Source organism: Aedes albopictus, unplaced genomic scaffold, assembly GCF_035046485.1.
Source record: "Aedes albopictus strain Foshan unplaced genomic scaffold, AalbF5 HiC_scaffold_195, whole genome shotgun sequence".
NCBI lineage: Eukaryota > Metazoa > Arthropoda > Insecta > Diptera > Culicidae > Aedes > Aedes albopictus.
The window spans coordinates 19064-46262 of record NW_026916975.1 but is presented as its reverse complement, the minus strand read 5'-3'; the positions used below and the strand labels follow the sequence as shown (position 1 = coordinate 46262).

Here is a 27199-nt window from a genome sequence, read left to right as displayed (position 1 = left end):
TTGGGTATAACATATTGACTTTATTTTTTCAATACCTTCAAGCTAGACCTAGTTCTATTATTTAAGCAAAAATAATCCATTCAGACCCCAAATTGAATTCTCTATATCTTTTGATTCTGATGTTTAAAATATTCATGTCTTTGGCAAATTTGTTCGGTAAGTCATGCGTCATCTGGCGCTGTATTGGTTAATTCGAAATTTCCTCACTAGATGGCGCTATTTGGCATAAACAATTTAGTATTATAATGTCTTCAAACGAAATTTTCGGAAGATCTAGAGCTTGTAGAAGCGTTGCGTCTTCGGGAAAGTTGCTCAGTAAGTCGAGCGCTTGCAGATAATTTACCGATTGATTCGAAATTCCACCACTAGGTGGTGCTAATGAGCATATAAATTTTGTATCTCATATATCACTGGATCCTTATCACTTAAAAAGATGACGCCTAAAAGGGGGAAGTTGTTGTGTTTGTCAATTACTACCAGATGGCGGGCCGTTTGATTTGAAACTCCACACATAGATGGCGCTAGTGAGCATGCAAATCACATAGAAAGACGGCGTGTTCGGCAAAGTTGTTTCATAGGTCAAGAACTTACAGATGATGCAAAATTTGATTCGGAAATCCACACATAGGTGGCGCCACTGAGTATGCAAATTTTATACTTCAAATATCCCAGGATCCTAATAACTCTCTTACCGTCTCTACTATCTTCAGCAAAGATGTTTGGTAAGTCAAGAATTTACAGATAATGGACCGTTTGATTCGAACCTCTGTCACGAGATGACGCTATTGAGCATTCAAATTTTGAATCTATTTTACATCAGGATTCAGATTATTTAACAAAATTCAGGATTCTGCAAATAAGTGGCATGAACTTAAAAATGATGAGTCGTTTTACTCTGAATTTTGCTCATAGGTGGCGTCAGTGTATATCTCATATAGAACAAGAGCCTGCAAGTCACATCCCAGTGCACAATTTCTGTGCGCACTCAGAGAAAAAAAACACTCAGTGCACACGCAGTGTTCACAGGAGGCTGTTCAAATATTTTGATGAACCAAACGCATACCAGTGGATCTTAAAAAAAGCTAAGAGACATCTTATGCTGTGATATCAGAGACAAACAGATACAACAATAACACAATTTTTACCCATATATCTCAGGGGTTTAATAACTTGGAGTGTTGGTATGCTCGGCAATACTGTTAAGCTGGTCGAGGACTTTTGATTCGAAATTTCACTAATAGGTGGCGCTAAAGAGCCATTTTTTTTTCAATCTCAGGACGCTGGTTACTTAGAAAGATGGTTTCCACGGAAAAACTGTTTGGTAAGTTAAGAGCTTACAGTTTGATGATGCAAAATGTCATCTCTAGGCGGTGCTGTTGGTTAAAAATGGGTTGCAAATGATTAGAATTTCTAAAAATGTATTCAACAAGCTGTAACTTTTTTTCTATTCAGACAAATTTGAGTCAAGTCAAACGGTAAACAAAGACCAATTTATTAGTCATACATTTTCAAAATTTCTTCAAATTTAGTTAACTTAACTGTAAGATATAGTAGTTTATTGGACTGTAGTGAAATTAGAAGAATTTTACTAGAAATACTTCAACTTAACGTAGAGTTAACCAATCAAGCTCAAATTTGTACCAATTATAGCTTACTAGTTGAGGATCTTGCAGTCAAGATTTGGTGCACTTAATAAGAATTTATAGCTTGTTTAAAATTTTCTGGCTAATAATAAAAATTTCTATGTTTTTGTAAATTTGCTACTAGCGCCACCTAATGACAGAAACTCGAGCCCAATAATAATTCACCTTGATCTTCTTAACAGCTTTGCCGAAGATACCATATTTATAAATAATCAGCATCCTGAGACTTTTAAAATTTATATATTGTTTTCACTCTAGCTACGCCTAGTGTTAGAATTTCCATTCTACTACGACACCAGCGCTGCTCTTTCTCTTGCTCAAACAGTATGTCACACCATCGAGTATGTTTGACGATGCTATCCGCACGGCCACAAGTTTGCCATGTAAGTAGAACAAACATATACCCACACATAAATTGTACTCATTGTCACTATGTTGTACAGCGTGAGCCACGACGCAAAAAGTAACTTGTTCAACAAAATGGGTAAACCTGAAAGTTAAGGCAATGAATCCTGAGATAAATGAGATATTTAATTTGCATGCTCGGTACCGTCACCTACATTAGGAGTTCCGAATTATACGGTCGATTAACTGTAAGTCGTTGATCTCCCCAACAACTTTGCCGAAGGCTCCATGTTTCTTTGAGCTCAGAATCCTGAAATATATGACATATACAATTTGCATGCTGACCAATTTAAACTACGTATGACGAATTTCCAAATTTAACGGTCCATGGTCAGTAAGTACTTGGCCTATGCAACAAAAGACTCCATCTTTCTAAGTGATCAGAATCCCGCAATATATGAGATATATGAGAAATGCGTGCTCAATAACGCCACCTATACGTTGAGTTCCAAATCAAACGCTGCTTCACCTGTAAGTCCTTGACGTACCCAACAACTATGCCGGATATATCATCCTTCTAGATGCTCAAGATCCTGATGTATGAAATATAAAATTTGCACGATTAGTTGCGCCATCTATGTGTGAAATTTTCAAACAAACGGTCCATAATTAGTAAACACTTCACCCCATAAACTACTTTGCCAAAGACACCAAAGTTCTATGTGGTCAAGATCTTGATATAAATGTGTTCATATACTTAATACTAATATGCTCACTAGCACCACCTATGTGTGAAGTTCAGAATCAAACGGACCAGCATCTGTCAGTCCTTGAGCAACTCATCAACTTTGCCGAAGATACCATCATTCTAGGTAATCAGGATCCTGAGATATATTAATATAAAATTTGCAGCGCCATCTATGTGTGAAATTTACAAACAAAAGGTCCATCATGAGTAAACACTTTACCTATTAAACAACTTTGCTGAAGACACCAAAATTCTATGTGGTCAGGATCTTGATATATATGTGCTCAAATACTGAACACTTACATGCTCACTGGCGCCACCTATATATGAAATTCCGAATTAAACGGTCCAGCATCTATAAGTCCTTTACCAACCCAACAACTTTACTGAAGACACCGATATTCTAATAAATCAGGATCATGCGATACAGAAGAACTAATTTGGGGTCCCAGGCTTTCGAAATGGACCATCATTTAAGATTTCCTGTAGAGGGTTATGGCTAGTTTCCACTTCGTACGTACAGTGCAAAAAGATAGGACAAGTAATGGCACGAGTAATGGTCAAGTAATGATTCCGCTTCAAAATTACTTGAGCAGTTCGCAGATGGCAAGTAAGGAAAAAAGTGTAACACTTGTAACGCCTCCCGAGCGAATCAAATGGAGCTGTCACTTTTCCGTGCGGAAAAATAGTCCGTGCTATAATTCCGTAAGGAAAAGTAACGTTTCTCCCCATACTGGATCAGTTGTCAAAATTACTGGCGGAAAAAGGTGGAATTTCACTTGAGCGCTTTACGTGGCAACAGGAAACTTAGCTTTAAGAAAGAAATTTTGACAGGTGCTGGTGCCCTAACACGTGAATTTCAGTAGCAATATTAACACTGTTGTCTCTTCGTAAAATGGCGTATACAAAAGAAGTTTAAATTCAGTTGGAAGGCTTTGACAGTTCTCCTATCAAAATGACATACATGGTGACATAAAGGTGATAACACTTTTTTGAAAAGTTGTAAACAATGGCACACACAAACCTGTCAAATAGAAAGGCCTACTTAGAAAAACTGGCGGAAGGGAAAGTGGCGCCGTGTTCCTACTTTTCATCGCTAAACATCTGTCAGGATTTAGCTAAGTGGTCCTCATGTAAATACTATTTTCCGCTGATCCTTATTACAAACCAGTTTCACTAGCCCTTAATGCATTCTAACAAGCTGCTGAGACGCAACCAGAAAAGATCTATGCTGAGTTATAAATTTTCTAGAAACGAATTGCCTGATCATAACATCAATCCATTTTTTTCAACCAGATGTTTTCATAATCGGAATTACAAATCCCATATCTTGTTCCAACTGATTCGCCTCATTTCCCATCGTGAAAAATCACCATTTCCTAATCGACCGATAAACAACCGACCAACCATATGACACCCTGGCGGTGGCACCTTGTTTTAGCGGTCCGATGAAAACAACAAAATTGCCTAACCTCTCTAGAACGCATCGCACGAAATCTCCTTGGTGATCACGTGCACGAGAGACAACACATCGCCTACTCCTCCTCCTTGATTGCCCAATCGCGGATTAACCCCATTCGCGATCTCCGCGCGCAACACAATCAACCGATGAGGAAGATCAACACCACCGCACACCGGCGCCCAAAACGCTTTCAGTCAGTCAGTCAGTGCAGCTTTCAACGGGTCGTTCTAATTTGCTTTCACAGTTTTACTGTTTTCCATTTTTTTTTTCGAAATTAAGCAAAACGTTTTTCTCCGCTACGAGAACGATCGTCGAGCGGGGCGGCACACGTGTGCGCGCGCTGCCGCATACGACGTCGATCATAGCAAGCGAGGAGAATCGCTGTAACCAATTGATTCTATATGGCGAGTCGTAAAGCATTCGTTGAGGAACGAAACGCGATGACGACGTGAAAAACAAATCTATCATGGTGTTCTACCCGTTCTACCGATGACTGAACGTATATTGGAACAAAACGGCGACTGACGCCAGTCATCTCGTCATCGGTGTGAAAAGATGTGCCGAGATGAAAATTGGAGGGAAATGTTGAAGAAATTTACTGATTACTGGAAGTTTGATGAATTTTTCCTCAAAGGAACCTCGAAAACACAGGATTATAAGGCACAGTAGGCCTGTAGTATCTTCGATGTACTACACGCATTATTAATGGAAAGAAAAATGTTAGAAGTATGTAGTCTAGTAATCTTTTCTGTTATTTTTAGGATCTTTCAAATGATGGCTTTGCATGCATAAACTAGTCTAAATGAGCCTTAGAAATATAAGATTGTTAAAAAAAAAGCCCAACAGGAATGTGTCAAGCACGTTTTATGACTACACTAACACTTTATTTTCCAATTAGAATGATGTAGAAATCCAAGTTGATCGTAATCCCGTTAGAAAACAACACAAACATCTAGCACTTTAAACTTCAAATTACATAAATTGTAGAAAACAGTAATTTCATGTGTGAAACATATAAAATCATGGTGCCATCGAATTGATTCTTTGATAAAACCTGAATAGATTAAATCAGTTTTTCGTTTATAATCTTACAATTAGATTTTACACGGAAAAACTTTAGGTTATCACTTCTAAGACCAAATCAAAGTAGCCAAATTATTGATCTCAAGTATCAAAGAACATACTAGTTTAAGAAATCATAACTCACTGTACGTTCTACGTTTCTAAACATTATCTATCATTTCAGCTCGGGCACCACAGACACACGGAAGATGACCTGCTGGCGGATCTATTTACGAGTTCTGCCACACATCTGGATTTCGACACGCACCAGCACACCCTTGGTGTTCTGATGAAAGCCGCACATGTGGTTGCACTTTAGGCCCAAAGATTACCTCTCCTCCCACACTCTGTCAGCGCGTCGCCTCCTACGTCTACTTTCACTTCCCTTTCGCTTTCCCGTTCGTAGAGGAAGATCGATCTAGCAAGCGAGCTACGAACCCAAAACAATTAAAACCCCGTAGCCGTCTTGGATTTATGTTGTTGCCATCGCCGTTGCGCAGCGCAACAACGCAACGGTAGGTAAGCGGTGGCAATCGATGACGGCGAAGATCGCGCCCGCCCGTCCGAAACCCCGATCTATTCTTGGATCGCGCGATGATGATGGCACGTGTGCTCGTTTTCCGAACTGCGCTCTTCCGAGCTGGAAAAATGATGAATTTGTTTGTAAATAAGAATTGAGGCGATAAACTCGCGCCGTGTGTGTGCGCGCGCTTTCAGCGGGAAAATTTAATGGCTTTTGTTGTTGTTTTGTTCTGTGTTGTTGCTCTGTACAAAAATATAGCTTTGCTTTCATGCTGTGTGAGATTTTTCCGTTTTTTTCTTCAGTTGTGAGTTGGCTCTATCAATATTAGGTTAGTTTATGGAAATGCTTCGGTTCATAAATCTGGTACTAAACTGGTGTTTATGGGATGAGTTGATTTTCTCCGTGTGTTTGGCGACTTCGCCCTATAGTCGACGGTTGTTTTGTTTTAAATACAAATAGTTTCTGTTGTTTGCGTTTTCAGTTTTTCTTCTAACATGGAAAGGTTCTCGATTTGTTGACTTTACTGCAGATTAGCTGTTGTTCGTTTTCAGTAGGAATGTCTACGGTCAAATAATTACTGCTCTTGGTTTGGCTTGTTCAGCTTCTAGTTACATTCTAACGTTCCTGGACTAACTTATTCGATTCCCTCATTGTTTTAGCTATGTTATCCGTGGTTCATTCGAACGTCTTTGATTCTCTTCGAAAAAATAAAAATAAAATATATTTGACCTTCTTAAAATTATAGGACGACTTTTGTTTTCTCTCGTAGCTGCTGTATAAAAATGCATTATAAAAATTATCTCTTGTTTTTAAGTAAATAAATAAATCACACTTATCTCGTTCGTTTGTGTTTCATTCGCCATCTTCTTGAAAAACAAAATTATCGCAAAAGAACACCCAAGTTTCTCGTTCACAACCAACCAACCAAGCAGGCGACCGTCATTGAAGCAGCATTCGTTGTGCCATTTACCGGTACGATGACATCTGCGTCTGTCCGTCCGACGTGCAATCAAGAGCCGCTGTCAGTAACTGTCAGGTGGGCGCACTGAGGTCACGCGACCAATCACCGGCAGCAACAAAAACAAAAAGATGTCACGCAAGATTCGCGAACAGCGCATTCGCGTTTCGTGTTCGTGCGTTCGGCCGTTACTGTTTATTATTTACGACACCCATAAATTTCGGGTATGAATATGAACAGAACAAAAAACAGCATTTTTTGTGGGCCATCCTACGGCAGTAACCAAAGCAGGCGCGGCAGCAGCAATGACGCTCCGTTCATTTCTTCTTCACTATTCCGTCTTTCGAAATGTGAATGCATGATGATTGGCAAACGCAAGCATGGCTTGCTGTTCTTTTCATTTTCGCCGAACAATCTCGGGGGTGAGTGTGTAAACAAACCGACAACGCTGAGCTACCAACCAACGCCACCAGGTGGCCTCCACCGTTACGCAAATCGATTATCTCCAACACATTCGATGGAGATGTTTGGCAATTTTCCGCCTCATCCGTTCCAATCTATAAGCACTGAAAATGTAGTTATAGTTCCTCGAACTGCTAGGGATACGACGAGAACCAATTTTTCCTCCGCGCGCCTACTACGACCCCCATATCGATAGACGCCTCCTTCGATCACGCAGGAGACAAAATCGTTTAACCGATAACTCAATTATAGGAGGCTCGTCGAACATGACTCGGAATGGGTTTTAAGTAGATTTGTTGTTCGCTCCGATGAATGACTGACGCTTGGCTGGCTGGCTGTGCTCCGGAGAAACTCATGAAGTGTAAAGAAATTTGAAAAAAAAATGGAAAAACTTCCTTAACTTCGGTCAATTTTGCTAAATGAACCTATTCTTCGCCGCTAAATGCCACCGACTCATTGGTGTTGTTACCGTACAGCTGCCCGCTCCTTGGAAAAACTGCAGTCTCGCCGTAATCAACCAACCAGCGGCTAACTAAACGCGACTGACGACATTGGTCGAGCCGTCATGGTCGCTCCCATAGGTCGCCGTCAGTTGTGCAGTTGCGTCTATTGTTGTTTTGATTTCTTTCTTTTCCGGGTAGAGTTGGGACAGTTGGAGCTGCTGCTGCTGCTGCTCGGTGCACACAACGAGACGATTTCTAGCCAACGACGTCGTAATTAATTTGTGTTTTGTTTTACCTAGAAACAAAGAGACGATTAGAGATGGAAATTGTTCAAATTTATGGAATTGTATTAAGGTCAAGAGCTTGTAACTGCGGTTGGACAAAAGTTTGTCGAAATGAATGGAATTTTTCATGAAGCACTGGGTGAGTAAATGGCAAACAAACTTAAAAGCGTAGCGTAGATCAACAAAATTAGAGGTATTTTTACTGAAATATATTCATTTCTCTGGTAAGATAGTCATCTGTAGAAGCGTGGCAGAGTCGTTGGTAGAAAAGTAAGCGATGAATTTCGATTGCAACAGGTTATGGGCCCAGCCAGTGTTCACCGCATGTGGCGATATCTTTCAAAAGTTGCTCCAGAAAGTAAAAAAAAAGTTCTTTCCATGAGTTCTTTGAGGACAGACTTGTTAAAACCCCAAAATGGCTGCCACAATGGCCAACTTTGGCACCCACGCACGATTTCAAGCGCACGAATCTCTTCGTAAAACCAGCGCACCTGATCTTATTTTAAGCTTATTACAAGTGAGCAAGAACAGCATAATAAAATGCACTGTTGTTTGAAGCTTGCTTGTTGAGATTTGTGCGTCTGAAGTTCTGATGCACTGTTCAAGCGGAATTTCAAGACGTTTGTCCTTAAAGTGATCCTCCAAAAGCTGTCACGAAGAACTTCTCCGTGGTAGTTTCTTCAAATGCTTCCTTCCGATATTTCTCTGCATGATCGCTGTTCCTCTAAAGTAAGTCACAAGCTGATTGATTATAAGTGTTCTTGTTGTATTCCTTGAAAAATCTCTTGGCTTTTCAGTGCGATTGTGATATCAAAAACTCATTATATACTCTGACTTTTCGATCCATATCAAACTCGAATCCTTGCTAACACTAAACCATTAGGTTTAGGTTTAAGTATCTTCATTAGTAACGTTTTGATCTCTTAATCGGACTGAAAAGCCAGAAAATTCCTTAAGGCAAGTTAAAAGGTTATCTAAAAATTTCGGAGGGAATTTTGAAAGCTATAGTTTTTTTACGATGTTTTCCAAGGAATTCCCCAAAAAAAATATCAAGAATTTTAAAAAACTGTATATTGAATTTATTTTCTTTACGGATTTACAAATTCATCAGAGTTTCGCAGAAGTTTTACTTAGATCATTCAGGAGTTGAACAAGCAACTTTAGAAACTGCTTCAGAAAGTCTCCAACATAATAGCCCAAGAACTGCTGCAGGATTTCTTTAAGAATTTATATCGGGAATTCCTCCAGAAGTTCATGCAAGATTTTTTTTTTAACTGCAGCGAAATTCTTCCAAGAATTGATGCTGGAATTCATTCAGATTTTTTTTCCTTAAAATTTATCCAACATTAACTTTAGAAATGCTATCAGTGTGGAAATTGAAGAATTATGTATTTGACGAAGCAATTCCTACTAGAACTCAAAGACGAATCCCTAAACTCATTGAGTAATTCCCGAAGGAATCCCGATAAAAACTCCCGCTGAAGGAACTTCTACAGAAAAAAAAACTGTTAAAGTTACAGGAACTCCAGAAATAATTGTAGTGGAATCTCCATTAAAAATCTTGAAAAAAATAGAGTCTTGTGACAACTGCTGAAGAAATTCATGAAGATACACCTCGGTAATCAATCAGATTTCATCAACTCTTGAATGAATACCTTAAACAATGTTCAAAGGAATTCGTTCCTGAAGAAACTCCTCGAGAAATTTCGTAATGAATTCCTAGAGAAATTTCTGGAGGGACTTCTAGGGAAATTCCTGAAGGAAATCCTGAAGCAGAAAATCCTGCAGCAATTTGTACAGGAATTCGTAGATGGATATCAGCTAGAACTTCAGGAGATATTCATTCGTTCATTACTGGAAGTAAATCTTTGAGGTGCAACTGGAAGTAAAACTTTTAGAGCAACTCAAGAAAGAAACAAACCTGGTGCATTTGCTTATGGAACTCCACCTAGGGAAACTATTGCAGATGCTTAGGTCTTCAGGAACTCCAAAAAAAAACTTCCTTAAGTTATTAAAATATTTCGGAATCACCTCAAAGAATTTTGAAGGACTGAAAACCAACCATCAGCCGTTATAAAATATTGCACAAAAACGAAATCACTTGTAGCTTAAACATAGTCTTTTGTCCCAAAATAGTTTTGAAAAAAGTATGCTAGAAGAAAACTGGTTTTGATTTCGAGAAAACATGAGGGAACAAATCCCCCCAGGAATCCAGTTTCCTCAGTCTCCCCCAGAGATCTACTAATCTGCGGTATCTGAAGAAGTTCTTACAGTAACTCGTAGTTTGAGTTCTGAAGGAATTTCTTGAGCAATACTTCGAAAAATTCCTAGCCGACAAAATATATATATGAAGACATATGAAATTTTCACCTGGATTCGCAGGCCTGCTTCAAAGGATTCTTTAATAAACATTAATATCACAAATATCACCCAACTCTTTAATACGAACTTGATCATTAGTGTAATTGGGAGTAATGCTCTTAATGGTGCAAATTTTTACAATTTTGGATTATATTTTTGCGCTATAGTAAATTGTTTTAGAAATTCGGGAACAATACCAGAGAGAATACCTGCACTTATTAATTGCGGAATTCGTGGAAACATTACTGGATAGGTGGTGATGAAATGTAGAATCAAATATCTGAAGAAATGTTAGCAGTAACTTAATATAGGGGAATTGTGTATTTTCAGCAGTTTTGTTCTCTTCGTAATGGGTTTTTTTTTTGAAAGCTGTTGAACTCAGAGTTGGTCCCAAATCCTTCCCAACCAAGCTGAATTATACGTCCAAGTTTCAGAAAAAATGGTCGAGAAAAACCCATCATGAGGAAGAGAACAAACCTGCCGATAATACCCATCGTCACCCTATTTTGATAATATGGAACGAGTTCCTTGGAGAATGCAGTTTTTAAAAGGATACACACAGTGCTTTTACACATGATTTTGAGTAGGATACTGTGGTTGAATTCATAAGGGATTACCTTGACAACTTTTTAGGTAATGCCTGGAAAATCGCAGTGACATTTTTAAAAGAATCTTTTGGCAGGAATCTTGAGGAAATGCCTAGTGAAATTTATGGTTAAATACCTAAACAAGTCCGCGGAATCCTTCTGCCGCAGTTGGACTGCTAGAAGAAATACCCACAGAAATCATCGGGAAGTAATCTCTGGGAAAACTGTAGGGAAATGTTCAGGATTATCTTCAGCAAGTAAGAATGAAATTCTTTGAATTTTTCTAAAGGATTCTCCGAGAATTCCTCCAGTTATTTGTCGAGAAATCCCACCAACAATTATCCAGGATTTTTCTCCAAGCTTACACTAACAATTCTTACAGGGATTAATATACATCGTATAGTTTTCGTCCAAGTTTCTCCTTACCATATATTTCCAGAGATCTTCCAAAAGAGACCCTCGAAAATAGCATCTATAGGGAAGAGACAAAATTTTCACATTTCAAAAAATGGTAAACTAGCTGTAACTTCTAGAAAAATTCATCAAAAATTCTCAAAAGTTTACTGTAGGTTGGTCAGTCAGTTGTCTATCAATGGTCCAAATTTGGGAAAGATTCTACATGAAATGAGAAAGATTCTAGTAATTTGGATCATTGATAGACAACTATTTGACCAACTCACAGTAAAAATTTAAGGATGTTTGATTTACTTTTACTGCCATTTTTTTTTTTTTGAAAATTGTTGATGCATTCTATGAAAAGTGGCAGCTTGTTGAACTTTTTTGTGAGAAAAAAAAAATGCCTATCCCAAACATTTTTGCCTTGGATAGGATGCGACACGTAGTCATCCAAATTGAGACCAGTTTCCTATAAAATGGAGACCAGTTGCTGATTTACCGAAATTTATATCCGTTTACTGCGATCACAACGCTTTGTTGTTGGTTTGGCCGTGTTGCTAGTTTCTATGTTTTGCATTTGACACCAATGTTCTAAACTATTGTAAATTTTTATTTATGCTTTATCGCCTCAAATTTAAACCAACCTGAAATGACTTCCACACCTGAACATCGATAAAAACCATTAATTTGGTACAAGAGAAATTGAATTTTTGATATGTTTCACTATAAATGAAAGAATCTTACATTTAAAAGCAAATTTAGTTGCAAATTTTGCTACTCCATAACAAACAATGCTTTACGAAGCGTAATATGCATCAAAATTTCAATTGTTATATTCAAATTTTTGGAAAGATTTTAAATAAAGTAAAGTGGTAGCATCGTCGTCGAAATCGAACGAAAAAATGACAGGGCAGGCGAATTTCAGTTGCCACATCCTATGCTAGATTTAAGCCATCCTTGCTTGAAGGGGCACGACACGACACTTCGCTCTTTCTCACGATTTGTTCCGCGATTTCAAAGATATACAGGATGTTAGGTTCCTGAGTGCAAACTTTTTAAAGGGTGATAGAGGACCATAAATGGTGAATGGTTTGATGTCAAAGAACCAATTGTAGAGTGGAGCAGGGGCTACAACTTTGCCTAAGAAAGAATTTTAAATTATTACTCATTTTTCAAAGATAATTGACAAAAACAAATTAAAACACACTATTTTTAAGCCAAGTTTTTGAGCAATTTGTTATGGAAAACTTAGTTATTTAAAAAAAAAAAAAAAAAAAAGGACAATTACACCGTCTTCGACCTTTCGGCCACTACAGACTGAACATTACAACATTAGACAACGGACATCACATATAACACCCAGTGGCCCAGTGGAGAATTTTCCGTTTGACGAAAAGTCTTCCCCGACTGGAGCGGAAATCGAACCCACACTCCGAGGCTTACGAGACACCTAAACGACTGACGCTGCTAACCGCTCGGCCACGAAGCCCACTAACTAAACCAATCGATTCAAAGATGCTATTTGATAGAAAATTCAATAATCTTTCAAATTAGAGTAAAAAAACTGCGATAAGTTTGATAATTTTCAAGCAATAATAGTCAAACACATGGAAAGTTCAATAACTACGTAACGGTTTATATTTGACCATATGTGTAGAACAATTTTTCGCCCCATTCATGGTGCTCTATCACCCTTTCAAAGTTTGCACTCAGGGACCTAACACCCTGTCTATATTTCGGTTCTACTGAACTGGCGTATACGGTTCTATCAAATAAGAGATTTATATCTTGATAGCAGCACAGCAATTGGGCACGTTTGGTGTAGTACTAGATTTGTAGTAATGAGCTGAATTTTAGTATGGTGAGAAGGTTAATTCTTCGTTTCTGCAATGAAATGGTGCAAAAAGCGTGGGTATTATGATTCCTTGCCTAATTTGATGCTGTTTGAGCAAAACTTTGGATAACTATGTTGTTTATGTTGCAAAAAATGGAAAAAACAACAACATTGTTGCCCAAAGTTTTGCTCAAACAGCATCAAATTAGGCCATGAATCATAATACCCACGCTTTTCTGCACTATTTCATTGCAGAAACGAAGAATTAACTTTCTCACCATATTAAAATTCAGCTCATTACTACAAATCTAGTACTTCACCGATCTGTCCTATGGTGGATGATTGCATTATTGTCTCGTGTACGATAACAAGTTTGAGCTTAACTAAAACTCTAGACCAACATTTGAAAAGGACGGAAGGGCCAAAATGTAAACAAATCACTTTTCAGCATAATTTGATGAAACAACTCATAAACATATGATGTTTCCTGACGTTAGCTCAAAAATAAGTTTCCACTTCTGGAAAACAATAATTTAAATAAAGGCGGATTCTACATCTGATTTTGATCACTTCATTTGGTTGTTCCGCCAATGATCTTGCGCCTTTGAAAAAAAGCACAAAAATGCACAAAATGGTTAACACTGTTGAATAAACAGTCGAGAACAGCATCTCGCCATTCATATGTATCAAATTTACACAAAACTTTTACTCCGACTTTTGATTAAAGTCGCCCCAAACTACTTACACCGTTATTGAAAAGCCTTTGTCATTACGTCGTGCTTCGGCGCCCATCAAAATGTCTGAGTGGAAATCCGCCGTGCACTTATTGCTCTTGTTGGGCACGGATGGTTCTTACGCCCAAGATCAAATCGTGCGTTTTTCATCGTAAAATTCAATAAAGTCGCTAACTGACTGCAATAAGTGGCGATAATATGGCTTCAATGTCTATTCAGGATATATTTTCTCCAAAGGACCCACATTTGGATGATATGCAGCTGGTAAAGCTTAGTTATTAATGAACATCATAATTTGATGAGCATATAACTGAGACATCAGTGAATTTTACATAGAAAAGTATGAACAACTGGAGCTCATTCTTACTCATTTCTTCATATTTTTATTTTTGTTCAATTTATTTTCCGAACACCAACAAAAATATGCCTCAAGTTTATCAACACGTTTATCACCAGTGTGGCACCCTTATCTATACTGCTGTGCCAGTAAACTTGGGCTCGTTCAGGTCATTTTTGTTGTCCGTCGTCGTAACTTCGGTTGCACCAGCACAATATTTCCTGGAAATCGACTATCTCTTATCACCTCCACACTCGCTCACTTATAAGCATACATCCACGCAAGCCACTCGTTCGAGCCATTCGAGCGTTGATCTTCTCGTGTTTCCCTTTTGGACGAGGAGCAAGCGCTTACTGCTTACTTGGATTTTGTTCGCCACGCAGTACCGCGTAGCTTACTTTGATGATCATGGGACTTGTCTGCGGAGTTCATCCGCAGTCTAAGGACTGTATCGGAAATTAACTATATATGTTCAAAACATCCTAAAAAATAATTTATTCAAGTTATAAATAATTTTATTTTTGGAGGTACTATATAAATCCTCAGAAAAAGGAATGGCACTTTTGCTTTTGTAAAAATAATTATTTTACATGGTCATCAATATCAAAGTTTAAACGCATGATCTTGAAATTTTGGACACCTCTTAAAAATTTAAAATTGCGGAAAAAATGGAATTTTTTTTGATTTTTTAAAATATATTAGCGCAAATATATTCTTTCCCAGATTGCTCATAATATAGGTAAAAAATTCTTTTCAAGAAAAAAATCGATTCCATTTTAGCGCAATTCTTAAAAATGAAAAAAGGTCATTTTTCAGGGACCCTATTTTTTGATGCTCATTCAAAGCACGATTACGCAAATAAAAAATACATCAAATTGATGATTCAATTTTTTTTAATTGGAAATGTTTTTAAACTTAACGACGAGGTAGCCTTAGTAGAGAACGGAATTGTATACACTTTGAAGATATTTAAAACAGAGTGTCAAAGTTCGACAAAAAATTAGTGTTTTTTTAAGATAGGTCATTTTTTAAATGTTGAGGGTTTTTCGATCATAAATATTTTTTTTTAAGTTGGTGTTCGGTGATATGTTATGTGTACATAACTGCTAACAATAATTAATATTTTTTGGATTTTTCGCCGTACAAGTTTTATTCGCTACAGGTTATTGAAACGCTGAAAAATCTTTAAAAAACAACAATTTGTCCAAAACTTTAATTTGTGAGATGTATTCATTCTACAATATTTTCAATAATGCTAAACATTTTTCAATTTTTTTCAGGCTGTTCTAAACTTGACTGTATTGTGAAGATTTGATAGAAGAACCGAAATGATAAGACCAAACATGCTTCGAGATAGAGCATCCTGAATGTTTATAGTTAATTTCCGATACACTCCTTAGGGGCATCGCAGTAATCTACACCGAGAGCGTTCGCGCGTTTTGCTATCTGTTTACCGAAAAGCCAAGCAAGCGTGATAAGCTCCGACGACCTCGCCCGTCGATCATCCCTTCGACGGCGCGGTGGGACGGTTAAGCCGGTGACTTCCATAAACTGCGAGACTTAATGGTGTTTTCTCACGTGAATTATGGATGCACCACCATGCCGAACGCCCTAATAAAGCGATCAAGTTCCAACGTTCCAAGTTCGCCTATAAATCGGGCATGTGGTGTGTGAGGTGACTGTACCACCGCGGTACAACGGTTACTTCTACGACGTGACGCGCAGGCTGTAGCATTTGTTTACATGTTTATTATTTACTGTCCGCGTCCAGCTTATTGGTTCACCGGCGCGGCTCGAACGACGCGTTGAAGATGTGCTATGGTTAGCCAATCAATCAACACCGTGGTGGAGCACTGCCGCCATGTCAGTCAGTCGTCCTGCGTACCGATGGTGCACAGTGGGCAAGGGTGTATACAGAACTGAAAGTTAGTCTTCGATCCAGATATGAAACACGTTGCAATTATCGAACGTCTACTGTACTGGATATTTTAAGAGAAATTCCGGTATTTCTGAAAATAGTTGCTTTTGGTCCGTTTTTGCCCACTGTGCGCTAAGTGACCTCCTCGTTTTCTTTCCCAAGTTGGTAGATTAGCGTTACCGTTTTTTTTTTCGTAATCAACTTTGATTATTCTACGTCGGTACCTCTATCTGGGAATCTTTGAAAAACGTGGCTCCACGTTGACTGGTCGGTCGGTTGGCCGGCCTGCTTAGATTTGCTAAATACATTATCGCTTCTCCGCGCGCGTCTCTCTCTCGTCGCCTACTTATCTGTTGACGCCCCGCCCTTCTATGCAGCTCCATAGGATACTGCAAGATGACGTCACGAAGCCGTGCACTGACAGTTCAGCGAGCTTGTTTACATGGACTTAGTCTCTGGCGGAGATCCGGCAAAATTGTTTTTCGGTACAAATTCAGTAAAACGGTAGTTACACGATTGAATTTGTGCTGGTAGAGTTAAATGTAATCTATATTTCCGTATCCCAATGGCTTCGGGACGGAAAACGTAAATTTAATTTTCGCCACTCGTTAAAAATTCTAACACCTTGTAAACAAGCTCGCCGAACTGTCAGACAAAGTGAGGTTAGATCAGGTGCTTGCAGTACCCTATATGCCCCATCATGACGACGCTCTCCAATGTCGTTTTTTATGGGTGATTTTTCGAGGTGTTATTCGTGAGCGGAAAACTCGATTTATTTTTTTTTTTTCCAACTGTATTCTTCATTTCCAGCTCTGCGGACGTGACTTCTGCTCTCTTGTGGACGAAGCACGCCACGCCACGGAGGCGAGCAGCCAAAAGTCGGCGGTTGGTTGGCCAAGTGCAAAGCAAATACAAATGTTTACACAGTAAATATCCTGTAGTAACCGAGCGAAAAGAAATCGCAAGTGTATTTGGTGTTTCACACGGGAAGGACGCGCGGGGTGCTGGGCTGCGCTGGGGCAAATGTCGTGCATGCTGTTCGCGTAATCTCGACAAGGACGTATGCGGCAGTTTCGCGATAAAAAAGGCAATGTGCTAGGTTATGATTAGCAATAGAGAAAACTAGCCGTCAACACTGGTGCTGGTGCTGGTTGGTACCGGACGGGCGCGGTGGCGGCAGTGATTACATCGAGATAAGTGCATCATGCACTCGACGTGGAATGCAATTTAATGGGCAACGATAGCTTACGATCGGCTGTTCGTAAAGTCGCATATGCGATGCGATAGGCTTCGTGTCACAGGAAGCCGGTGATTATAATGTGGCATTTGGCATTCAAGGCAGTACGAGGGAGATCTATGAGCTAATCTCGAGAGTTATCGGCGGATATCAGGCGTCAGCAATTGTAGAAATCCGCTTTTTTGCTGGAAACAATGCATTCTTGCATATGGGGAATAATTATTGTTGGAAGTTAGGTAGCGTTGTACGCTCGGATAGCGTCGAACCTTCAGGTACGAGTTTGGAGTGTTGGAGCGAGGTAGATTTGTTGGCGTAGGTATGATGTTATTAAAGAAGATTGTCGAATTGTATATACCTGGAATGAATAAAGAGTGTAGCGGTTGCTGATTGAGGTATCAGTCGGCAGCCGTCTAGTTTGATGGAAGATGTCTTGAGTTCTTTTTTATTTATTATTAAGAAACAGGCATCGACGGAGCTAGCCTCGCTATGGCCTGTGTGGCCATGGTGGACTAGCCTCCAACAGGTTATGGGCCCAGGAGCGTGTTCCACAGCACGTATCGACCGGGAGAAGGATCGGCCGCATAAGTCGCGGAGTCGCCGCACGGGATCCTTGGGCGGATGGATTGGCTGCAACGAAGGACAGGATCCATGGGAATGTTGGCGATACGGGTCAACTGGATGACTGCTGGCTGGTCACCGGACGGAGCTCGAGGATTGTTGGATCGGATGCAGCTCGGTGGTAGCATCTGGACGAAGAGGTTGGCGACAGGAGGAGTGATCCGGAGGACAACAGGACAGGAGGAGTGATCCAGAGGACAACATGGTGGAGCTCGGAGATGGACCTGGTCGGAGCTCGGAACTGGTGTAGAGCTGGTGCAAGCGTCGGAGTTGGGCCACTTGCCAAGCGTTGGAGTGAGGAGGAGCTTCGAGCCAGGAGGAGGTAATCGTGTTTGGAAGGTTGCGACGCTAAGGAGGAGTGTTGGAAGTTAGGTAGCGTTGTACGCTCGGATAGCGTCGAACCTTCAGGTACGAGTTTGGAGTGTTGGAGCGAGGTAGATTTGTTGGCGTAGGTATGATGTTATTAAAGAAGATTGTCGAATTGTATATACCTGGAATGAATAAAGAGTGTAGCGGTTGCTGATTGAGGTATCAGTCGGCAGCCGTCTAGTTTGATGGAAGATGTCTTGAGTTCTTTTTTATTTATTATTAAGAAACAGGCATCGACGGAGCTAGCCTCGCTATGGCCTGTGTGGCCATGGTGGACTAGCCTCCAACAATTATAACTGCTGACGTGTTCTTAAAATTCTCGGAAATAATTAGTCTGAAGCAAAGAAGAGAACTCTTGGAAAAAAGATACAACACAAACGGCAAAGAAGGCGTGGAGTTTATCCTTTGCCTCCACTAGTAATGTTAATCACATGATCTTGATTTTTTTTGTTGATGATAATACAGAATCTGAATTTGATGATAGTTCTTCAACAGAGATGCAATGTTTACCAAATCAAAGTTACCTCTCGAAAATCGCAATGCAAGGGTTAAAACTCTTTTAAGACCAAGCCCACTCATGGGCTCAATCAAGCGTTTTAACGGTAAGTAGAGCCCCGAACAAAGAAACAAACCGCACCGGTCGCTGCTAAGTAGGGCTCCAAAGCGAAAAGTTTACGTTCGGTTCGTAGCAGGGCTTAGAATATAGAGACACGCAAAGTACGGTCTCTATCCGTAGGCTCGTGCGCTCTCTCGCGTTTAGCTCTCTGGGTAGCGTAAAGAGGAGACGAAAGAACAAGAGTATGGATTTGTTGCCCGGTATATAGTTTCTAGAGAACGATTTTCTTGTTTTGTATAGGTAGGAATTTATTTTAGTTTGCATCAAATATTTGAAATTTTAATTTTTACTTGCTTCGAAATTTTCAACCAAATAATATCATAGATCGTTACACGAATAACACAACAAATTGTCTGACATACAATTGTGATAGAGTGACAATACAAACGCAGAAAAATAATAGGTTTAAATAGACAAGCTTTGCTTAAGTATGTTTTGAATAAAGTTTTCCCTTCTTCGCCAATTTTAGGATCATGCATATCGAAAATGTATTGATTTTCTCTTAAAATAGTTACGATTGTTCATAATCGCACTTTTAGTTTTTGATTCGGCCGATCGTTTCGAAACTTATATTTGAAATGTATAGTGATTCAGTGAGTTTTGCTTTTTTAACACGTACACTCCCGTTCAAAAGTTTGGGGTCACCCCCTCAAAAACATGTCTTTTTTTAGGCCCATATCTCCGCCAATTTGCGTCTGATTTCAAAACCCTAGGTTTCATTCAAAAGATAAGTCAAAGAAACTTTGAACATGCTTTAAAAGAAACTTTTTCAAAAAAAAATGTATGTAAACTTAACCCAAAGTTGCCAAATTTTCTGAAAAATGAATATAAACTTACGGCAGTGTCGCTGGAAGTTGGGTCGACCAAATTTTAAGATGAGAGCGGTAATATGACCCATTTTCTATTAGCTTTCAACTGCTTGTTACAGAACTTAGCTAAAAAATCTAGAAAAAAAGTTATTAAGTAAATTAATCCTTGATGTCATCGACCAAAAGTTTGGGGTCACCCCTCAATATAATGTATCAGCCAAAAGTTTGGGGTCACTTTCGTTAAACATGGAAAAGTTATTTGGTGATATCTTCGTCATCTATAGTTCAATTTTAATTATTTTTGGCTCATTTCAAAGATAATTAACTAAATTTACGTTTGATGTCTTCAACTTAACGTATTTAACAATTTTTGTATATAAAAATGTTATGTAAAGTTAGCACATTTTACCACGCTTCAAAAAATGAGGCAACTTTACGTTAAGTTTTAGTAGGTAAATTTCAACAAATATGTGTGGTTTAATGTCTATGCAGTAAGTATCATTCATTTTGTTTCAAATAAGCCAAGAAGAATTAAAATAGAATGAAATATGAAAAAGATATGGAATTGGTATAGGTATAGTATACAGGCCTTAGTGTATAAGTTAAATCTAGGTAGGCATTGATTAATACTAGTGACAGTTACCATTCTGAAATAAACCTTGAAGAAGACAACACCGTTGTTTGATTACGTCTTACACCATCAGAAGTGGGATCGCCAACGGTCTTCAGAATCAATTCTTTCCTGGAAAATGCAGTGCAGTGAAATCGAAAAAGCGGAATCCAATCTAGGGGTTGGAAATCTCGCCCGATACGGAGGAACTGCAAGAATTCTGCGTAGTCTGATGGACGGAAAGTTTTCAAGCCGATTCGAATCTGCGAATTCCATTCTAGGGGATGAAATTTTCGCCAATGGAGAAGCTTTTGAGAAAAATCCGCTGCAGAGGAGTGCAAGAGACAGAAAATTTACTCATAGAAACACTTTTAAGCTTTTGAAAAAACAACTGTTGCTAAAGAAGTTGGAGCTGGAAGTTTCTTGGAACCGTTACCACGGAGAAAGTTTTCAAGCAAATTTCGATTATGCCGCCATCTTCTAGACACGCTGAAGAGGACGTCAACCATTTCCTGAAAATAAATTGATGGCTGTCTCGATGAGGGCATCGAGATTGTCAGGATGGCCGAGGTATAGTATACAGGCCTTAGTGTATAAGTTAAATCTAGGTAGGCATTGATTAATACTAGTAACAGTTACCATTCTGAAATAAACCTTGAAGAAGACAACACCGTTGTTTGATTACGTCTTACAGGAGGAAGTTCAAGTAAAAGAAGGAATAGCTTTTTAAGCAAAAACAGAAAAATGACCGAAACGAATAAGTATAATTAAAGCTGTCAGGCTGAGCTGGAACGAAGGCACTGTAACTAATAATTCAACTTCAACTCAGCCGAATAATCGTAGAATGAAAGGATCCTCAATATACCTATGTAGTAACGAAACCGGTTTATCGCGAAAGAAAAGAAGATGTGGTAGTTTAGAGATTATTGAAGATGTCATCCAGTTCACACATGAAAACTGTACAGGTGTTTCTGGTCCTGAATCATAGTGAAAAATTCAATCACGAACAGTCATGCCTACACTTTGCGCATCGCAATTGAAGTTTGTAAGAGATTTTAAATGGGAAAAATTGCTTATTTGAATTTTTCTCATAAGAGATAACAAATATTCTGAAAGTATGTAATCAATTGTGTTAAAGTGTAGCATTCTTTTCATTTATTATTATATTTTATTAAAAACACTTTGCCAAATAAGTTGGCATTCGTGTCCAAGAGTATAGCATACGATGTCCTGAAAAACTTTGACGAAGACCGTAAAGCGATCCGAGTCTTGTGAATAAAAATATAACCCACTCTGCTTAACATTTTAACATGTAAACATTAATCTTGTCAATAATAAAATCCCACTGTTTAACCTTTACACATGCGTCAGATCGCTTGCGGTCTCCGAAGAAGTTTACGGCATATTCTGGGCTAGGCTATACATTTACTTCATACTTTATTCAAGACTAGGGTTCCGATGCATGATCAATATCGGTATCATTTCTTGGCGTTCTCGTTAAGGGATCCGATTTTGACTGAAAAAGGAGCGTGTTAAAAGCGGAACCTATCAATCAGAATCCTTCCTTGCGATTATGTTGAAAATAACTACTGTAACAAAACCGAATACTTTATAACTTCTCAATGGTGATAGAGTAATACGACATTCACTATACAAAGGACACGGGGTATACCACAATAGATCAAAATATTGGTCGCAGTGGTTATGTCCCGAACAGAGAAAAAAACAATAACTTGATATTTATCAAAAGTTCTACTAAAAATGAAGAATTTACAAATTTGCCCAAAAAAAAATGTCCATCAAAGCATCAGTAAGATCCAAACAATTTAAAGGAAAATAATTGCTGATAAAATGCCAGAAAATAGTACGTGTTAATTTTTTGAGAGTCGTCAATGAAATAGTTTACGAAAATAGCACTGAAATTCCTTCTACTAATTCTGTCCAAATTTGTTACAAGCAATCTTTTTGTGTGGAGATGCTTTTCAGTGAAGAAAATCCAGGGCTCCAGTTGAAGATTCTGAATAAATGTTTTGTATGAACACCGGAAGAATTCTCGATTGATTGCTGTAGAGTATTCAAATACGAAACACGAACTCCAACAAATGTGTAACAATTCTCTTATAATTCCTTACGTGAATCCTGTAATGTTTTGTTTGCGAAACCTTCCAATAAACGTTGACAAGAAGCCTTCTTGGAAAACACGTAAAACTCTGTTAGAGCTCCTAATATATATCATTTAAAATCCACCACAATACACCATTTATTAGGTAGCGATAAAATCAACATTTGACGATTTCGGATTTTTGGAAAAAAATCCACCTTACGGTAGTCGCTGAGTTCTACCGCAGCGGTCGAAGTCCTACCGTAGCCATTAAAATCATCCTAGGGAACGTCCATAAATTACGTCACGCTTTGAGGGGGGAGGGGGGGTTCAGCAAAGTGTGACAACCCATACAAAAATTTCAGAGGTCTCATACGAAAAGTGTGACATAGGGGGGAGGGGGGGTTGAAAATGGTCAATTTTTGCGTGACGTAATTTATGGACGTTCCCCTATCATTAAAACAGTAGGCCAAATCAAAGTGTGCTTGCAAAGTGAATTGCTCTGGAAAACAAAAACAAACAATGATAGTAGGCTTCGTATTCGAGATATCCTTCAACCGTTTGATGATACCTACTTCGGTGAAAATCAGTAGTCTGATAGCTGTGATAGCTTTTTGATCTACCGTAAAACGGATTTTGTTTTTCTTAAAATTAGCAATACTGTCGAAAAATTGAGGAACTTCAAATAAATAAAAGGAATGAAAGTATTACCATTATAAAATTAGACTCTTTGCGAAGGTCACATTGCAGTCTACACCAGGAAATGAAATCCCGCAATCACAAGCTCTTATCACCTACCTCGCACCGAACACACTTACTCTATATCGCTAATCCCGGCCCGGTTCTCCTCCTCCAGCATGGCATCCAATTCGTCCGTCAGGTTGGCCAACATGTTCCCGATGTCGTTCAGCACGTTCGTCCCGACGACGCCCACCGCAGCGGATGTGGCCGCGGTCGGCGAAGTGGTGGCCGATCCCTTGACGCTTCCACTGTTGCTGTTGCCAGCGTTTTTTGAGCAAATGGACGCGGACGAAGGCGTTTGCGGGTCGGCTTGTGGCGGCGAAAGCTGCTGAATACAGCCGGCCAGAGTCGTTGTGATGGACCCCGTTGACGAAGAGGACGACGTCGAAGAGGACGAGTGCGACAGCATATGCTGCATGGGATGGTGATCGCTGCAACGGTTCATCGAACGCTGCTTGATCGTACCGGCGTTCTCGTTAGCGAATGGGATCTGATCGATCGACTCCAGGCTGGAGTTGCTCTTGTTGTCGTGCTGGGTTTTGTGAATCTCGACGGTCGTTTGATGCGTCTGGCCGGCATAGTTGGAGTAGAATTGTTGCTGTTGCTGCTGCTGTTGTTGTTGCTGCTGCTGCTGCTGTTGTAGGATTATCTGATTGTGGTAGATTGGCTGTGGTTGTTGGTTAGGCGGCGTGGGATTGTATTTCAGCGGATGGTGATTGAAGGATGTGTAATTGGAGAAATGCATGGCATCTAGGGCAGCGGTGGCCATTTCAACGTTTTCGATGTGACCGATTGAAATAGGATTCGGGTATGGGGGAGCTGGGCCCCCGTCTGACGTTGGAGCCAGTTTAAGATTATTTGCTACAATTTTTGCTATCGGTCGTTGTCGTTGGGTGGTGCTGGCAGGGTTCTGGCAGAGCGTTAACCGGACACCGTAGCTGTTGCGTTGGTGTTGCCGAGGGAGCGTTCCTCCACCTTGATAGTATTGCTGATGGTTTATAGGGGCATTCGCTGCCGATCCATGATGCTCGCCGCTCATCAACGACGATATCTCGTTAGTGGGCGTGATGTCACTGTCATCGTACGAGCTTCGACGGTAAATTGCTTGGTTACCGTCGAAATGGACATGGGGGTAAGAGATCGGTTGCTGTGGAAGGTGTTGTTGACAATAATACGGATCGGCTCCGGGAACGGAAGGTTGCCGCATGAAGGTTGAATAGGTTAGCTGTTTGGGTTCGAGGGATTCGTCGAACGGCGGACGCATCGGCTGACAGTGAAGGGCGGCTGTCGTCGGCTGTGGTAGAGGCATTGCTGCGCCAACGTATGCCGGAACGCCCAGTTTTCCACTGATGATATCTTTCACACGCTTTATGGCGAGCAGGATTTTCTTTTGGTGGCCGAGTTTTACGATCCCGATATCTTCTAGATCTTCCCACGTCAACTGCGTGACGTCGTTAACTGTTTCGTAGCCTTGCGCCAACAGTGGTTGAACGTACTCTTCCAGTCTCAGTAATCGCAACCACTCCTCGATCGAGCCAGGGACGTAGTTAGGCAAAGCGTCAGGTAGTTTTAGCGCATCGATGTGTCGCTTCAGTCTTTCTCGATGCGTCGGCTGTTTGATACCGATCGCAGTAAGATCTTCCGGGGTCATTCGTGCTATCGTAGGTAGATCGTACCCTGCCTCCAGAAATAGATAAGTATACTCGTGAAAATGAACCTCCATGAGCCATTCCGAGATGATGTCGTGATCGCTGCGATTGGAGTGATTGCTTAGTCGATTGCCGCTGCCAATGGAGCACGAACTGACCGAGCAGCGGGGAGAGTTGAGCGTTCCATAGCCCCCGGCACTGCGATTGGAAGATGTGGAAGCCCCTGTGAGATAAGAGGACGCCCGTCCAGAGTCTAAACTTGCCGTCGAGTGCCTCGAGCCGGAACCAGCCGACCCGGACAGACTAATTGGACTGTCGCGACCGGGCGACTGCGTGAGATCAATTCCTTGATCATCGGCAAAATCCGTATGATCGTAGCGCAGCATCAGGGACGAGGGCGTTTCCTGCTGAATTATAAAACCTCCGTTGTCGTCCACTGAGTTACCGGCAGCCGCTGATGTTGCGTAAGCAGCCGCCTGTCCGGCACCGGTTGTCGTTCTTCCGTAAACGTCCGGAACAGCCGGTGGCATCACCTTCTTCACTTGAGGTGCCTGTTTGGATTGTCTTGACATGCCTCCCGTATTGACACTTAGCTTTCGCATTGTAGTAGCAGACACATGCGACCGAAACTGGAGTGCAAATAAAAGGGAAAAACCGAACGAAAACTAAGAAAATAACTGCTCATCCGCTTGTCGCTCATCCACATTTGGAGCCGACGAGTTACACCTTCCGATAAAATAAAACTATCGGAAACTCCTTCCTGTCCTGCTCCAGTCCAACGCAGTTCTTCTCAGCCACTGAATCCCTTTTTGAACACGTAATTTTCGTATCTGCCTTCACCAAGACTACCGAAGACGCAAATCAATCTACTCGCGGGTTTCCCTCACTCTTCACTGTAAGAAATAAACCTCGACAAATTTGTATGTCATTCAGTGGTCGATTATCTTCGCTTCCAAAAGCACTTTTCTTATTAGTTTTCCGCTGTATCTTATTCGCTTCCAATGCACTTTCCTATAGCGAGTGGTCTCACACAAACACAAACACACCTCAACACCCGTTCACTAAACAACACACAATAACTGGAACTGGTAAGAGCCCAATCCTTGCCTGCCTTGCTTATTCATGCACTACACAAACCCGTCACACAATGTTATGTAAATATTGTGATTGATTCGTCACTGTCCGCTTTGGGTCGAACCCGTCACGGGACTCTTTCGGGACGGAACTAGCCCTTGCACTACGGCAACTGGCCACTTTCCCGCCGGAACAGGCCCTTTTGTCGCTTTTTCCCGAGCAGATGGCAAACACGAACCGTAGGTGTTATGGCTTCATTTTGTTCCGCTTTCGTCCTTCTCCGCCACCTCGCGACTTCGCGACCGCCTCCTCATCTAATACCCGACGACGACGACGGCAAAGGCAACTTGCTTGTATACGTGCCTTCGATTCTTCGAACAGCAGCTCGGTCGATCAGCCAACTATAATTGCCAGCAGCCGTCCTCGAATGCAAATTATCAATTTCTCCTTACACACAGTCGCTGATCTAGTAGCCAATTGTGCTCAATTAAAATGCTGGAACTTGGAAGACACTTTTCCCTGCTGCTCCAGTTCACTTAAGGAGCTCTCTTTCTCTCCGTGATTGACGATCGACTTTTGCTGCCACTGACTCCACGGCCGTCTGTCGCCGTCTTCGCCTACTTGGATTATCGTCACCGCGTAATCGTCGTAGTAGGCAGTGTGTACTGGCGGTAGTACTCGTCGACGTAGTTTCTTTTTTCTTTTCTTTTTTGGACAAACAAGCGCCTCTCAAACAGGAGCCCACTGCATGCAACCCTCTGGATGGACTACGCGTGTGTCTGTATGTGTGTATTCGGACCCGCGTGAAAGAGGAAGAACTACACACACAACGGCGAAAAAATGGAGTTTTTACGTCTGGCGATAGAGCGCCTACAGATTTTCTACTCTACACTGTCTGCTTCGTAATGCTTTCTTCTTTTTCTTCTTCTCGTGCTCCAGCTTCTTCTTCTATTGCTGCCTTCCGACTGCACTTTTGACCTCAAAATGGGGCGATTCCAGCGCCCCAAACTGATCTTGTTCGAACCTCGTCACTTTCCGCCTTCAATTTCCAACTAGTGCCCGAGTCCCATTCGTCGCGAATATTCCTACTGGATCGCACACTGCACAATCTGCGCCGATGATATGGTGACGGGACCGAAATGAAGTGCAAAAGAATGGGAAAAACTGGAAAGAAAATCACGACACGAACCGCACGAGCGACCAGCCAGCTCGGTGATCGGACCGAAAATACGACTTTTCTTTTTTCCTACGCTCGACGACTACGACGGTGCTGCTTCT

The 27199-nt window shown here is 40.6% G+C and overlaps 1 protein-coding gene across 2 annotated transcripts; it reads right to left on the bottom strand.

Annotated features, from left to right (window-relative positions):
* Window positions 1-27199, bottom strand: LOC109411589 (uncharacterized). Of its 2 annotated transcripts, none has more exons than XM_029855894.2 (2): window positions 23256-27199; window positions 1-7941 (listed from the first exon to the last, which is right to left on the bottom strand). In XM_029855894.2, the coding sequence occupies exon 1, from the start codon at window positions 25447-25449 to the stop codon at window positions 23272-23274; it is 2178 nt and encodes a 725-aa protein (XP_029711754.2). In that variant the 5' UTR covers window positions 25450-27199; the 3' UTR covers window positions 1-7941; window positions 23256-23271. The 2 variants fall into 2 exon arrangements, with proteins under 2 accessions (XP_029711754.2, XP_029711753.2); XM_029855893.2 differs by having other exon boundaries at window positions 23276-27198.